We start from the raw sequence: 14346 nt of genomic DNA on the forward strand, positions 1-14346 counted from the left end.
GCGGCGGCGGCTGCGGCCCCGCGCCCATTGTGTCCGCAGCGTCGCCTCGCGCCCGCCCCGCCCGCCCGCGCGCGCTGGGGTAGCGGCGGCCGCCGCCATGTACCGCTACCTGGGGGAGCTGCTGGTGTCCCGCCTCGGCGCCGGCTCCGCGCTGGCCGCCGCCGAGCCGGGCGGGCCGGCGGCCGCCGGGGGGGCGGCGGCGGCGGCGGCAGCAGCGTGGGGCGGGGGCCGGTGCCCGCGGCGGCACTACTGCGAGGCGGACAAGAAGGAGGACGACCCCAACTTCTTCAAGATGGTGGAGGGCTTCTTCGACCGCGGCGCGAGCATCGTGGAGGACAAGCTGGTGGAGGGGCTGCGCACCCGCGAGAGCCTGGAGGACCGGCGCCACCGCGTCCGCGGCATCCTGCGCATCATCAAGCCCTGCAACCATGTGCTCAGCGTCTCCTTCCCCATCAAGCGCGACAACGGGGAGTGGGAGGTCATCGAGGGCTACCGGGCGCAGCACAGCCAGCACCGCACCCCCTGCAAGGGAGGTGAGAGCCGGCCCGGCCCGCCGCGGCCTCCCCGCCGCCGCCGCGGCCGCGCTGAACGGCGTCGCCCCCGCCGCGCCGCGCGAGCGGGGACCCGCGGGGCGCCCGCCCCTGGCTCGGCTCGCCCGTGGGAGCGGGCGGCGGCGGCCTGCGCCGCGGACAGGGCTTTCCTGGCGGGCGGGCGGCGGTGAGGGCCGCCCCGGTGTGACTCACACCGCAGCAATGCCGGCTGGAAGGGCTCCGGGACACCTCGCGCCGGGGGTGCCCGCCCCTGAGCCGCGACCGCAGCGGAGCTGCGTGCGGGCTGCCGGGGTGAAGTCCGTGCTCACCGAGAAAGGGCCCCGTGACCGGCAGAGACAGCTAGCGAGTCCTCCCGCTTACCGGCTTGCTACACAGCAAAGAGAACAGGGTGGTTTTTCGAGGAGAAGCTGGCCGGGTATGGCTGTGGCCAGCTGCTTACCTAGTCAGAGCGAGAGAAGGTGATTCCTGCTCAGCAGAGCTAATCGTGCAGGGAAACAGGATGTAATCTCGAGGAAATCAAACTCCCGATCCTGTTATGTAGTCCAGGATAGACGGCATTTCCTGGAAAAACAAGTACAGATGGCCTTTAGGATACTTTTTTCAGCAGTGCTGATCTTTGTGGGCATTAAATGTTGGAGACCATTTTAGGAGCTTATGTCATTTCAGTCTGGAGCCTTTGAAGTAATATATGAATTAAGGCGCTTTTCCTCAGCATAGACCAACTCTGTGGTAAATAACAATGATGCTTGTAGAAAGAAGCTGTCTCTGATTTGTTTTGAACAGAGACCGCTGACCTCTAGAAGAGAGTGGGTAAGTGTCGGATAAATATTTTTGACAGCTTAGCTGCTGAATATATGATGTGGGTTATATTACATGGGCTTTTTCTTTCCCGTACAAGTAGTTTGTCCTGCTGATGGGGTTTCTGACTTTACAACATTGAATGCACAGTAGTGTTGCATAGCATACTTAATTCTTATGCAGGAGAGAGAATAAAAAACAGTTCAAATGATGTGGAGGTTAAAATAACTTCTGGTAATAGCTTGGAGCAGGAGTTCCCAACTTCAAACTTAGTCATAGTTGAAACCTGGTTTGGATGCAGCTTACTCTGTATGGAGTTCTGCTACTGCTATAATCTCTTTCAAAATACTGATAACTATTATACTGCTTTTTGCAGTTGCTCAGGTCAAGTTGCTTTTTGCTGCTGCTTGAGAGTCCTTTTCTGTACTGCCTCTGTTATTGTTCAGAGCTGCAGTTGCATATTAAAATAAAGTTCAGCAGCAAATAAACTAACAAGATTTTATCAACATTGAGAAACTAATATTTCATGTTGGTATTGTTCAGAAGTGGAAGACTTTATTTTAACAATGAACAATTACTCTACACATGAACAAGAGCAAAAAAAAAAAAAAAGGTGATTGGATGCCTTCTGTTCTGATAGTTATGCTTCTAAATCCTCAGGAGAATTTCTTGGATTTAGTAGCAATTTGTATGCCCATCTGTCTGTGCCAAGATTCAAGAAAACTCTGTATGGAAACTTACTACTAGTAGACTTACTACTAGTAGACTGGTAGACTACAGTAGTCCAAGACTGTTTTCTCGGTCCAATGGGCTCAAGGTTATTTTGCTTGGTACGATATGATGGGTATCCGTGCAACAAGGAGTCTAAAATACAAATTTAAAAATGTAGGAAGTAAATAATGTGACTCCTGAGATGTAATATTCTCTGCATAGCATGAGTGAGGATAGATGGTCATGTCTGTGTTGAAAGTTTCCAGGGAGCTGGGCATGGCAGCTGAAGAAAATAGACTTTGTCCCTTTCTTCCCATGCTATTTCCCTCCTGCCATGGGATTGGGGAAGGAACTGCAAATGCTGGTTCATTTCCAGCCTGTGCAATGTAGTGATCATTAATGGATTCCACCTTATAATGCTCTCTAGGAATTGGCTTGCTATCAGATAACAGACCTGGCTTTGTCATAAATTGAAATAGGACATGGGATGTGTTCAATAAGTAGTTGGAATGCTTGAAACCTATTACGAAAAAATAAGATAGGGAATGGCAGTAGAAAATTGCTACTTTAACTGCAAAGAAAAAGCATGGTAAAGGTATTTCTGCATTTGTAGTACATTTGATTCTTCTTGAATGCACTAACAACTTGAGGTTTTTGTCTAAAAGTGATTTCTAAACTAGACTCTTATTAGATTCTACAGGAAAAAATGCAAAGCACAGTGAAATATGGTTCAAACTTTGTAATACTAAGAAATGAGAAAACTTACTGAAATGACTGTCCCACATATTGTGTAGTCCAGAATCCAGTGCAAGGAATTTACAACAGCAAGGAGCCTATGCCTACCTGTTAAAAGAAGGTGATAAGCTGGCATTATAAGGAAGGTTTCCAGAGCAATAGGAGGAACATGGGTCTTAGATCTTTTCAGTTGCAGAATTATGAACTTTAACTTTGCACTTACTGAAAAGTAAAGTGTTTGATTAAAATAAGGTTCTTAGGATTCCCTTTATGATTAGAAATCATAAGGTTTTATGATTTGCCTGTACCAATCTCGTTAAAGTTATATATTATGCACTAAGAAAGAAATGGCCTTTAGTTACTGCTACATAATAATGTACAAGTAGGTATGCTTGGTCATCTCTGTCACTGCTGAAAGGAAGATTGTAATTCAAACTCTTATGGGTATTTCATGAGTTTTAAATGTTGTATCAATATAATCAAATTTGCTTTTACATCTTTAAGTGCAGTTGAAGTGTTTGGTATGTCCAAGTATTATTAATAAGCTGAATGATGAGAGATGATGTTTAAAGAGTATTAAGTATGGTTCTGTGTACAGGTTAGACAAAAGGCCAAAGTAGGCTTTAAGGTGTAAGTATGTGATTCAGGAGAAAACCCATTTTTTCAGGCTTCTCAAGATTGTCCTTTTTCTTAGTTTCTTGATATACATCTGTACTGAAATACTTCATTAGTACTTCTGTGTACATTTTGACTTCTAAGGTCATTTACAGATTTATCCATTAACTACTCAAGAATTTATACTGTAAATCAAATAAATTCTTGATTTAAATGCTGTGAATGTAGAGATAGCTCAATTATTCTAGAAAATAGAGATCAAATAAATATTTTAATATTTCTGAATACTAAGCAGTACCTCACTGTTTCTGCTAAACATCTGTGTGTGTAGCTTAACATCATAACAGTAAGAACATGTTTCCTTTTATTACAGGTGACTCTAACATCACCTTCACTTTTCTTAGCCAGCTGATTGTTCCCTAGAGTAAGACCTTGGTTCCTGCATCATAGTCCAGTCAAAATCTGGAAAGTGACAAACTGAGGCTGATTTTTATGGAGCAGATTTAACACTTGGATGGGCATGTGAATGATGCCTGCCAGTGAGAACTGAACAGTTCATTAACTTAGTTTCTTTGTACCAAATCTTGTGTTACCTGCAAGTGGGCAGAACTCAGTAGAGTGAATGCCAGAAGGTATCTGCTCTGAAAATAAGTGTTCCGAGTGAATGACTTCTGTGGCCTGATGCAGAAGTGAAAGGGCAGATCAGTCTGAATGAGGACAAATTCAAGATTAGTCTTAAATTTTTGCATAGGCCAACTTCTGTACCTTGATGGTCGTATTTTAAAAGTATCCAAGTTTAAAAAGTAAATGCTCTATTTCCAATAATCTAATGTATAGCTAATATAAATAGGAAATTCTGTAATGATTTATCCCACCCTCCTCATTCCCTCCGAAACAGAAACATAAGTTGACTTGATTGTGTTGGGCACACTTGTCACTGCACAATAGTGCATGTGATTCACTTCACTGGGTAAAGAGAAGTACTTTTCAGGAAAACAGGCACTAAGTACTGAAACATTCTTTGTTTTCAGCTCACAACTTCAATGTTTATGTCATTGAAAGAACCTAGAAATAACAGTGCTATCTGTCTTGCACCATTTCTCCATTTCATTGTTTTAGAAAAGAATCTTTCACTATTTCAAGGGTTGCAAGTCAATGCAACTCAAGGAGGTAGTGATTCTCTTTTCTGTGTGCTTTAGGAGTCTTTACAAAATAGTCATGAATACATCCATTTAGGTGGTAGGTCTTGCACTGTACTGACTCCAGCATACAAGTCCAGGTTTTAAAGATTCCATTTTCTGCAATTTAACTCTTTGGAAAGGAAAAATTAATTAGGGAGAAAAAGAATCTTATTCCACTGGGAACATGGAGACAAGAAGCAGTTTTCTTGTGTGTTGGCACTCCTGGAGCAAGTTGCTTATGATCCAAACTGAGTATTTGTGATATTGGACTGATGGTCAGGGGTAGCTGAAGTACTGTTGTTGGTCAGATCAGTTGTTCCTTTGCTTATGTGGTGACTTGCATGCTAGTGGCCAGAACTAACAGGAAACCACAGCTGCTCTTGTTCATGGCAGTGACAGCTGCTTAAAGAACTAAAACCAAATACGGTACAGGAAATGAGATGGCTGAATACAAATGACTTGATGAAAGTACCCTGGAAGTTTCTATTTAAAACAGTCTTTGTAAATAATTTTATCAAGTTTTATGGAACATATAAAACTACTTAAACTGCTTTTCTCATGAGATCATTGCTGACGATTGTTTTCATTAATAGATCATTTTCAGAGAATAGATTAGTAAAAAGAAGCAATGTGCAAATACAAGTAAGCTTTTTGACTTCATAGCTATTTAGTAGTATGGAAACATTTCCATGTTTGTTTGGCAGCATTTACTGCAAGGATAAAACTTTTAGTCTGTTCATGTGAACTGACTGTCCAACAGACTTGGTATCAATGAAACCAAGTTAATCAGAGCTGTGAAACAGCATAACCTTTTGTTTATGCTCCCTCAGATTGCCTTAACTAAGCCTCAACTACTTTGTCCGTTCAAAAACACTTTAAAACCATCTGTAGTTCCAGAGTAGATTCAATCTGACTTCCATATACATAGAAGTTTTGAGATTTTTTAAAAAAAATTGTCATACATTACTTAAAGTCATATTCAGTATCTGTATTTGAAGACAGATGACTTATTTCCTCATTTGATTTAGAGGTGAATGAATCTGATTTCCTGTGGTGCTGTTTTAGCTTGCCTCCAGACAGAGCTACTCAGTATGAAGAGACTTTCCTGTCTTCTTTTTTTGGCTGCTTCTCTTCTGTCTGCCAGGATTTCTTCTCTTCTGACTTAGCTACATGTTAATGAGCTTCCCTTGCTGCACTTTCCCTGTTCCAGAGGTCTAAGGCTGGTACCAGTACGAGTGCCAGTCACCAGTAGTCTGCTGTGCATATTACCTTGTCTAAAACTGTATACGTATGTCAGGATGGTAACTTTTCTGCAAAAGAAAAGACTTTACTGTCAAAAGTTGTAGCAGTACACCCCCATGGGTTGTCCTTACATTAGTGGCATAGGTTGTTGCCCTTGAAAATGGAGAAGTAAGCAGTAGTACTATAAGGTACTGTCACTTAAATAGAGCTGCATTTATTCTGGGGTTGTGTTGCTTTTTAAGTGATGCTATATGAAAGTCAGTATGTATGAAAGTCCAGGAGTCTTAGAAGCTAAGATAAAGAAATGTATCTTAGGGGGCTAATATAACTTATAGAACTATAACATCTGTAACATGAAATAAACCATGGAAAGTGATCTAACTTCAAGGAATCAGTTTTACAGATAAAGACTGGTAATTAGCCTAACTGATAGCATTTGTATTCTAGGTAAAGCTTATGAGTGCCTGATTTTCACAGGTTTATATTTTCTTATTGTAGCATGCTTAACTTTACAGCAAGTGCAATAGTGGATATGTTTAAACTGCAGATTGGAGAAAAAAGGGACAAGGGGTTGTATCCTATACTTTTTGTGGCTTTTTACAAATTAGTCACAATTCTTAGTGAAGCATATCATTTTTTTAACCTTTGATGTTCTAGTAAGAGCCTATGCCTTGCTTCTCTGGCTATGAATCTTTTCAGTCTCAATTTGTTCGTAGTCAGCTCATGCCGTTTGCTCAGAAGCCAACTTTGTCCTTGAGCTTAAATAGTTGTTTTCCTTTGCTACTGTTGGCTCCTTGTCTATTTATAGAGAGATCATACCTCTCTCAGCATTGGGCTTTCCGGATAAACACATGTTTAGCAGGCTGAGGAGGGGAACCTCTTGCATATTAGACCCCTCATTATCTGGTCATCTGAGCAGGTATTCTTTGCATCTGACTCGCATGAATTACAAAAGCTCCATCTTGTGAGGAAATAAGCTATTAGGCACAGCTTGGAATTTGCCAGCTTCATGTCAGCACTATGGTGGCTTGTATTTCTTGCTCCTATGTCATTTGGACCACAGAAGTAGAGGCCAGCTCGTGTTATTCCCTCCTCTACGCACCCACACATGGTATTAATATCTTTATCTCACTGTATCAGTCCTTATTACTACAGTGTTCCCAGTACCTCTTAATGAACAACCTAATCTTTTATGCAGGATTGAGGCAGTTTTATAGATGAGACATGCACTCTATTTTTACTTCCCACTGATATTCACCAAGTGCATACATTCAGGTAGTAAGTACTGGGTTGATGTTATACAAAATCTGTCATATTAGCATTTAAAACACAAGACCTTACTAATGTGCCACATACTTACCTTAATAGAGAATATTCTTGGCCTTCCTCTGCATGGAATGAAATAAGCTTATATACATATATATTTAAAATAATAAAATGGTTTATGAAAAGTATAAAAAGTGATATTCTGAAGTATTCTGTCCAGTGCAGTACCTTAATAGTCACTGTATAGATACTTAAGGCTACATGGGAGTTGATTTTAATCAGAATGGTGGGATGTGTCCATAGGCTATTGCCTGTTCCAGGTTATATCTAGCTAATGCTGTATGTGAAGAAAGGCATATTTTTAGCTCCCTCCCTTGGCAGTTAGTGAATTGAATTTAGGAATGAGTAATCCTTATTGCTGATTATATACAGTGTTTTTGTTCTCCAGGGCTGAATTACTCATCTTGCTTTGTTAGCTTTTTCTAGAATTTCTTAATCTTCAAAAATTACAAGTTTGTCGTCGTGCTTTCTACTGTTCTACGGCACTTTTCAAATAAATAAGGCTAAGCAGTTTCCCTGTAGGGGAAGCTTGGAAGGACTACTGGCCTGGGATTTTAAAAAGTATAGTTGTCCTAAAAGCCTAAGGATTGCTTTGATATTCTGTTCCTACTGAAATTCATCTAAATGAAAATGTTATGTATGGATAAAAAGCTAACACTAAGAAACTAAGGTTTTGCAATAAATGCTGGAGTTGATTTATGGATTTTGTCTGAGGATTTTGCAGACAGAGGTGAGGAACGAATGCACAAAATGTTAGCAAGAATTGTAACCTGTAGAATGCCCAAATTAGTCTCAAAGCTCAAAAGATAATCATGACTAGAAGAAAATACTGAAGTCAAAGCAGGACACAAAAGCCTCAGATATGAGTAATTCCGAGTGAGAGGCAAAGCTGTTGCAGATTGTGGTGCACTTGAAAGACTTGCTGAGATTCACAGGATTCACAGTGCAGGAGGAGTAGTTTACCAAGTGTGTTGCTCTGAGCTGTTGCCTTGGTAACTGTTTAGTTTTGAGACTCTTTGAATACTTCACCCTCACTAGTGATGAGGGAATATGTAGATAACTACTCTTAGTGATAACTGAACTAGAAGATCAGGAAATACTTACACTAACTTCCCTAAGTGTGTTTCTGTAGGTTTTTAGGCAAACTAGAAAGACAGTAATCATTCTCTAAAAGCTGGTGGTTCTGGATTTTTTTTTTTTTTTTACGTAACCATACAAAACACAACAATCTGTACAAAGTAAAATCGAGGATGTACAGCTGGTTACTTTTTCTTTGAAATAAAGATCTTCATTACATGCCTGTTAGTACAATCCTTAGTACAAACCTAAATTTACATCTCTACAAATTGCTGTTTAAAATGGTAATTGACAGTTGCTGTAAAACTTGTGTGCAGGATGTAGCATACACCAGTTATATCACAAAATTCAAAGTAGTCTTACTGATAATTACTATTTTGACATTTATTTTAAAAAAAGCTGTTTTAGGTGCTTTGCTACTTGGAAAAGTTTAAAGTTAATCCATAGTATCTAAGAAGCCAAACTTAAATCATGAGGAAATTTTACCGTAACCAAAAGAATTGTTGGTCTCAGCACAAAGATAACTGGTTAAGGTATAGTATCTCAAAAATATGGAAGATTATAAAACAGAATTTTCAAAAGCTAACACACTGTGATGATAAAGCCTTCTCTTTATACTACCCAGCAGTAAAACAAAAATTAAAGTTTTTCTCCCATGTAGGATACCTTGTACGTAGCAAAACCAAACTATCACTCAGCATACTGTTTAACTTCTTGGGGTGTGGCAAGGGAAGAATACTAGAGAAAGAATTTGTCTGTTTTCCAGTGAAAAGTATTTTCCATGGCAGTGAGTCATGCAGTAACTTGAGGTTTTTTTCAAACCACTTTGTCCAACTAGTTTGCTGTAAGAGTCACAAGTTTCCAGAGACCTACTGGTCCCTACTGGGACTTTGAGTTATAAAATGCTAATCTTGCTGTGCAACAGTGACTTTCATTGCTTACGTATTACAAATCTTTGCAAAAAAAAAAATATTGTATCTGTGTATGTGGTCCATTTTAGAATCAGGCTGTTGAATGTGTCTGCCAAGAGCTGTACAAATGCAGGGCAATACTCTGGCCCTGCCAAAACAGGAAGCTGTCAGACTAAATTTCACTCAAGTCCAAATACAATACAAATCAAGTCTTTTATTTTTGTGTGTCCTCTTGCAGATTGAATGTACAGCATTCTCAAATGCCTGTTTTTTTACCAGCACTTGCAGCTTAGCACAAGTAACTCCCTGCCTGAGAGGTGGGCCTCATATAGATTAGTCACACTTCCTGGAATACAAAAATTGGCCTAATTGTGGAAAGGAATAAAATGTTAGCATATTTTAAATGTTGTCCCCCTATTGCTACAGAAGGAGAAAAGTCATACATGTCACTAAACTGGGAAGCTATACACTGAACTATGCCCAGCGCAATAAAAATGTTTAGCAGATAAACTGTAACTAAGTAGCTAGTGAAGTCAGCACAACTCTCAGAACTGAGCAGTCTCCCATTTATGAAGACAAGCATTTGGACAAGTTGATTAATTAAAACTGTTTAATGGACTGGGGTTAGGTTAAGCTCAGTTGGTTAGAGCGTGGTGCTAATAATGCCAAGGTTGTGGGTTTGATCCCCGTACGGGCCACTTGCTTGAGGGTTGGACTAGATGACCTCCAGAGGTCCCTTCCAACCTTACCGATTCTATGACTGCAGAAGAAGCTAAAACCTGCTCAAAAATATAAAAGCACACTTCTTCCAGAAAAGGACAATTTCAGCCTCAAGTCTACAAGTTGTCCCTATTAGGGTATATGAACATGGATGACTACAGGTGTCTCAGCTAAAAGCCTTTTAATACTATGTTAATCTCAGAGCATTTTCCCTTGTTCACCTAGTATAAAAGTATAATACCTATTGCAACAAAACATATAGCAGCCCACAATAAAACTGGAAATGTAACTGAATTGCATGTGTGTGAAGCCTCTAGTGACACTGCTGCTTGTTCAGTTTTTCAGATTGTATCTTCTGTATGATAAATACGCAGAAGAGGCCACTCTCCTTTTTGTGTTCTGTTTGCCTGTTAAAAATGTAAAAATAAGTAATCCTAACTCTTAATTCACCCACTGTTTTCCATATATCAATAAAAAAGGCATTTTGTGTGCCTGCAAACATATTACTGACATAGTTCTGGCAAAACTGCTTTGCATGTGTGGCTTGGTGAAGTTGGAACAAATATGTGGGTTGAATAAATACGCAGTGACCTAGTTCAGATGGGGATAGGGGGCAGAGTTCGTTCCTGCCAAGCGTAGACTGGGGCTTCGGGCTTGGCTGGCTTGAGCAACACCCTCGGACGAGGTCCTGAGCGTACCTGCGCAGCCCGGAGGGAACGCTGTCCCCAGGCATGCCTGGCTGGGCTGTAGGCAGTGGCTCCTCTTGCTCAGAGGGCAGTCGGCAAGTTACCCACCTGAGGAGTGTAACCCTCCTCCAAATTAGACCTGTGAAACACCATGTACGCTGTATCTCAGACTGTTCTGCTGGGCCTTAATAGATTCCACTTAAATTTAAAATGATTTTTCCTATGAGAAGGTTCTTGGAAGTCCAGATAGGCTTCCTCTATATCTTATCGCTGCCCAAGTCAGAAGCTAGCTAATTTGCTTTTGGAGCCCACCCTCCATCCCATGTACACTCTGAATTTAAATTCTGTTCTGTGGAGGCCTGGTGCTTTCTTTTACTAATTGAACTTGCACAAGAAAGCAGAACTTGGCCCTCAGCTTTATTAGAGCAGCATTCAGTTCCTTTGAAACTAGGACTGTTTCCAGAGCATTCAGAAATGCTTTCACACGGGCAAAGTGCTTTAGTTTGACTAATGTATGCTAGTCTTTTTTTTTTTCATTTCTGAAGACCTGAATATGTACTTCTCTAGATACTAGGAAATTTGGTGCCTTTTCCTAGCATCTAAAAGACACTCTGTGCCTGCTTCCAACCACCATGCAGCTTGGCACAACCTACAGGCTGTCTTTGGAGGATTTGGGGAGTAGAGGAGAGAATAAATTCTGCACAGCCCTGTTGTGGTTAATGGTACAGACTAAGCTTGGATAGAAGCTAATGTATAGGTGTAGGGCTTTTACTGTTCCCCCGTGCATTTGCGGGAACTGTGTGGATCATAAACTTTGTGTTTAGGCCTCTGCTAGCCTGTATACGCACCCTGTCAATTTGTCTAAAGTTTCTACTTTGCAACTACCTCTAAATACAAGAGTTTTAACTTTTTGTTTGGTCAATTTGTTGGACAGTTGTAACCCGTTTCTTAGAAGACTTGAGAGTCAGGCAGGTGAGCAGATCTCCCTACCTCTGCATAATCGTTTTCCGTTTGTTTTTGAACTGCCTTGAAGGCCACAGTCACCAGGTTTGAATCTGAGTCTCTGTCAACCCACAACAATACAGATTTGAACCTGGATCGTTACCAATGCGTGCTTGCAGTTCTGACAGATCGGAGCGGACAGTGCAGATTGTGCTGGGTTTTGTGCAAGGTGCAGGATGGATGGCTTGATTACGTACAGCCTTGCTGGTAGAGCTAGTCTGTCAAAATGTTTTGAACAAATTTGAATTAGCAGAGTGGCTTGCTGCTTTTTGCCCTGCCTCCGTTCCTAGCAGTCAGAGCCGCGAAGCTGCGTATTGTTTCGTTGGACCACAGCCAAACGTGTTACAAGGCTCATAGCTTAACAGGAGCTTGCATTACTCTAGCAAAGGGATGTTGGTTATGACCTGTACTGATAAATTACATTCAGGAACACAGTTTGTCTTGTGTAAACAATGAATGAAGTTCAAATTTAAGTATCTTACAGTATGCTGATGAGCTTTATCACTGTCCTAAAAAACAGGGACTGAGTTACCTGTCAGCTCGACTCTCAGGGAACGTTCACTTCTGTTCCAAGGTTGAGTGCTGCTGCTAAGCCATTTGGTAGAGAATTGTTGAAGTCTTTAATTTCTGCTAAAGAAAAGATAGATATTTAAGTAGGAAAATGGAAGATTGTTCTTAAAAATCTTAAGGCAGATGGGTTGATAAATTAAATACTTGCATGTTATATATATGTGGCCTAGAATTAGCCTTCCGAGTTTATAAATACCTGAGAAGTTCTTTAGTGAATTCTTTTTTTCTCCTGTGTCTTACAGGTATTCGTTACAGTTTGGATGTTAGTGTGGATGAAGTGAAAGCCTTGGCATCTTTAATGACATATAAATGTGCTGTGGTTGGTAAGTGATGATTTGTCAAGCAAGAACACAATCTTGAATTTCAGTCAGTACTGATGTACTTTACAGAAAAGCACCTGAAGGATTAAATTAAGTTTTAGACACTAATTTTTGACTAAAATTTACATCAAGTGGGTAAAAACATGTAGTGACTAATACAATCATGTGTACCTCCCTCTGTTGTTACTGTAGCTCACTGGGCTCAAATAAAGTTGCATTTTCATTTGGAAAGTCCAAACTCTGCTAGCTGCCCACCTATAAAAATACTGTTTCCTGAAGACAAATCCATATACGGTAGATTTGGATTTGGAGGAGAAAATTTTAAGGGGAAGAGCTGTGGAGGGAGAAGGAGGATAAATTTCCTTTATAGGTTATAAAGCAGTGTAATTCCTAAGTGGCTGCTCAATTGCAGTGGAATTTGGAGAGCAACTAAGCATTATGTGCATGAAAACAAAATATTCTTTTCCTGTATATAGAGAAACGTAAGACTTGCAAAGTGAAATTTTTGAACTGAAACAATAAAAAATAAACTAAAACTTCTTGTTTTTACAAATGTTAAGGAGAAGAGCTTGAAGGATACAAGATTTAAATCATGAACTTAGTTTCAAAGACAATTTTCAAGCTGCCCTTGAAAGATTTCCGCTTTTAAAAGAGTACCTAGGTCAGAGTATAGCTTACATTTGTGAAGCCCTGATTGTGACAAAACCAAATTCACTGCCAAAATGAAAGATGTAATGATTCACACAAATTATCGATGTGTTCTGCCTTTATTATTGAAAAAGTAAAATAATTTTCCTTTGCGTTTTTGTAGATGTGCCATTTGGTGGGGCAAAGGCTGGTGTCAAGATCAATCCCAAGAACTACACAGTAAGCTTAATCATAGATATAGATTCAGTTAACTGCAGTACTGAAGCCAGCCAGTTAAAAACCTCTTCTAAGGGCGTTATTGACAACTTAAAATTTCCTGCTACTTCTGCCCTGTAGAGGCTGAATTAAGCTTGTGTGTGCAATAGATAGGAAAACAATATTTACAAGATGTACATATAAGAGGTCAAATACTTCAATCATTTAGTCTGTTTCTTTTTTATCTTGAGGTCAGAAGACTGTAGACCATTTGGGACCTAATTTTTTTTAAAGCTGATATTGTTAATAAGGGCTTAAATTAAACTACTTTTACAAAAAAAGTTAATGTTTTTGTTTATTATGACGAGTATTTTTATGGTCCATTACACCTTTATACGCAGTGTTCCAGTGTAAATAATAGCTAACTTGAGTTATAAAAAGTTTACTGCAGGCTTGTGTCTTGCCCTAATTAAATAACTCGCATTGAAAGCAATGCTCAAATATGTATCAGATATTCTGAGCTCAAAACTCATGTGAGGTTTTGTGTGAAGTACTTCAGGACTGTGTTTGTTATGGAACCTGCAGGCCGGCTATTGCTATTGCTGGGTATAAATCTCTCACACAGGCTATCGGACTTGTTTGCTGGAAACCTCTGCTACAAGCACAGGTGGTTCTTTCTGTGCTGCATTCCTGACTTGTCACGGATCAGAATGTGAAGAAAGAAAGTCAAATGTTTCCTTGTCCTGTCTGAATATAAAGGGACTACTAGGGAGTGACGTGTAAACTACATAAATACATGAGTCATCCTTTCTTCTTCTTCTTCTTCTAAAAAAAATCTTTTAACACTTGGGTATTAGTTCTAGCAAATGTTCGTAAGCACTAATGATTTCTTGTGATATTTATTGCATTTTCTTTATAGGACAATGAATTGGAAAAGATCACAAGAAGATTTACCATGGAGCTGGCAAAAAAGGGTTTCATTGGTATGTTGTGTACAGTTTTAATAGTGAAATTAAGGAATCTGATTTATCACACGTTGATTGTGTCCACTGGAGAGT

General features: G+C 40.3%; 1 protein-coding gene across 1 annotated transcript in view; it reads left to right on the plus strand.

Annotated features, from left to right (window-relative positions):
• The first annotated feature begins 54 nt into the window (after window positions 1-54).
• The window catches only part of GLUD1 (glutamate dehydrogenase 1), a 30496-nt gene continuing 16204 nt past the window's right edge, over window positions 55-14346 (plus strand). The window contains exons 1-4 of the mRNA XM_062580450.1: window positions 55-533; window positions 12368-12448; window positions 13257-13312; window positions 14208-14271. Coding sequence (XP_062436434.1) covers window positions 98-533; window positions 12368-12448; window positions 13257-13312; window positions 14208-14271 — 637 coding nt within the window. The 5' untranslated portion in view covers window positions 55-97. The remainder of the gene's footprint in view (window positions 534-12367; window positions 12449-13256; window positions 13313-14207; window positions 14272-14346) is intronic.

Source organism: Rhea pennata, chromosome 7 (assembly GCF_028389875.1).
Source record: "Rhea pennata isolate bPtePen1 chromosome 7, bPtePen1.pri, whole genome shotgun sequence".
Taxonomy (NCBI): Eukaryota; Metazoa; Chordata; class Aves; order Rheiformes; family Rheidae; genus Rhea; species Rhea pennata.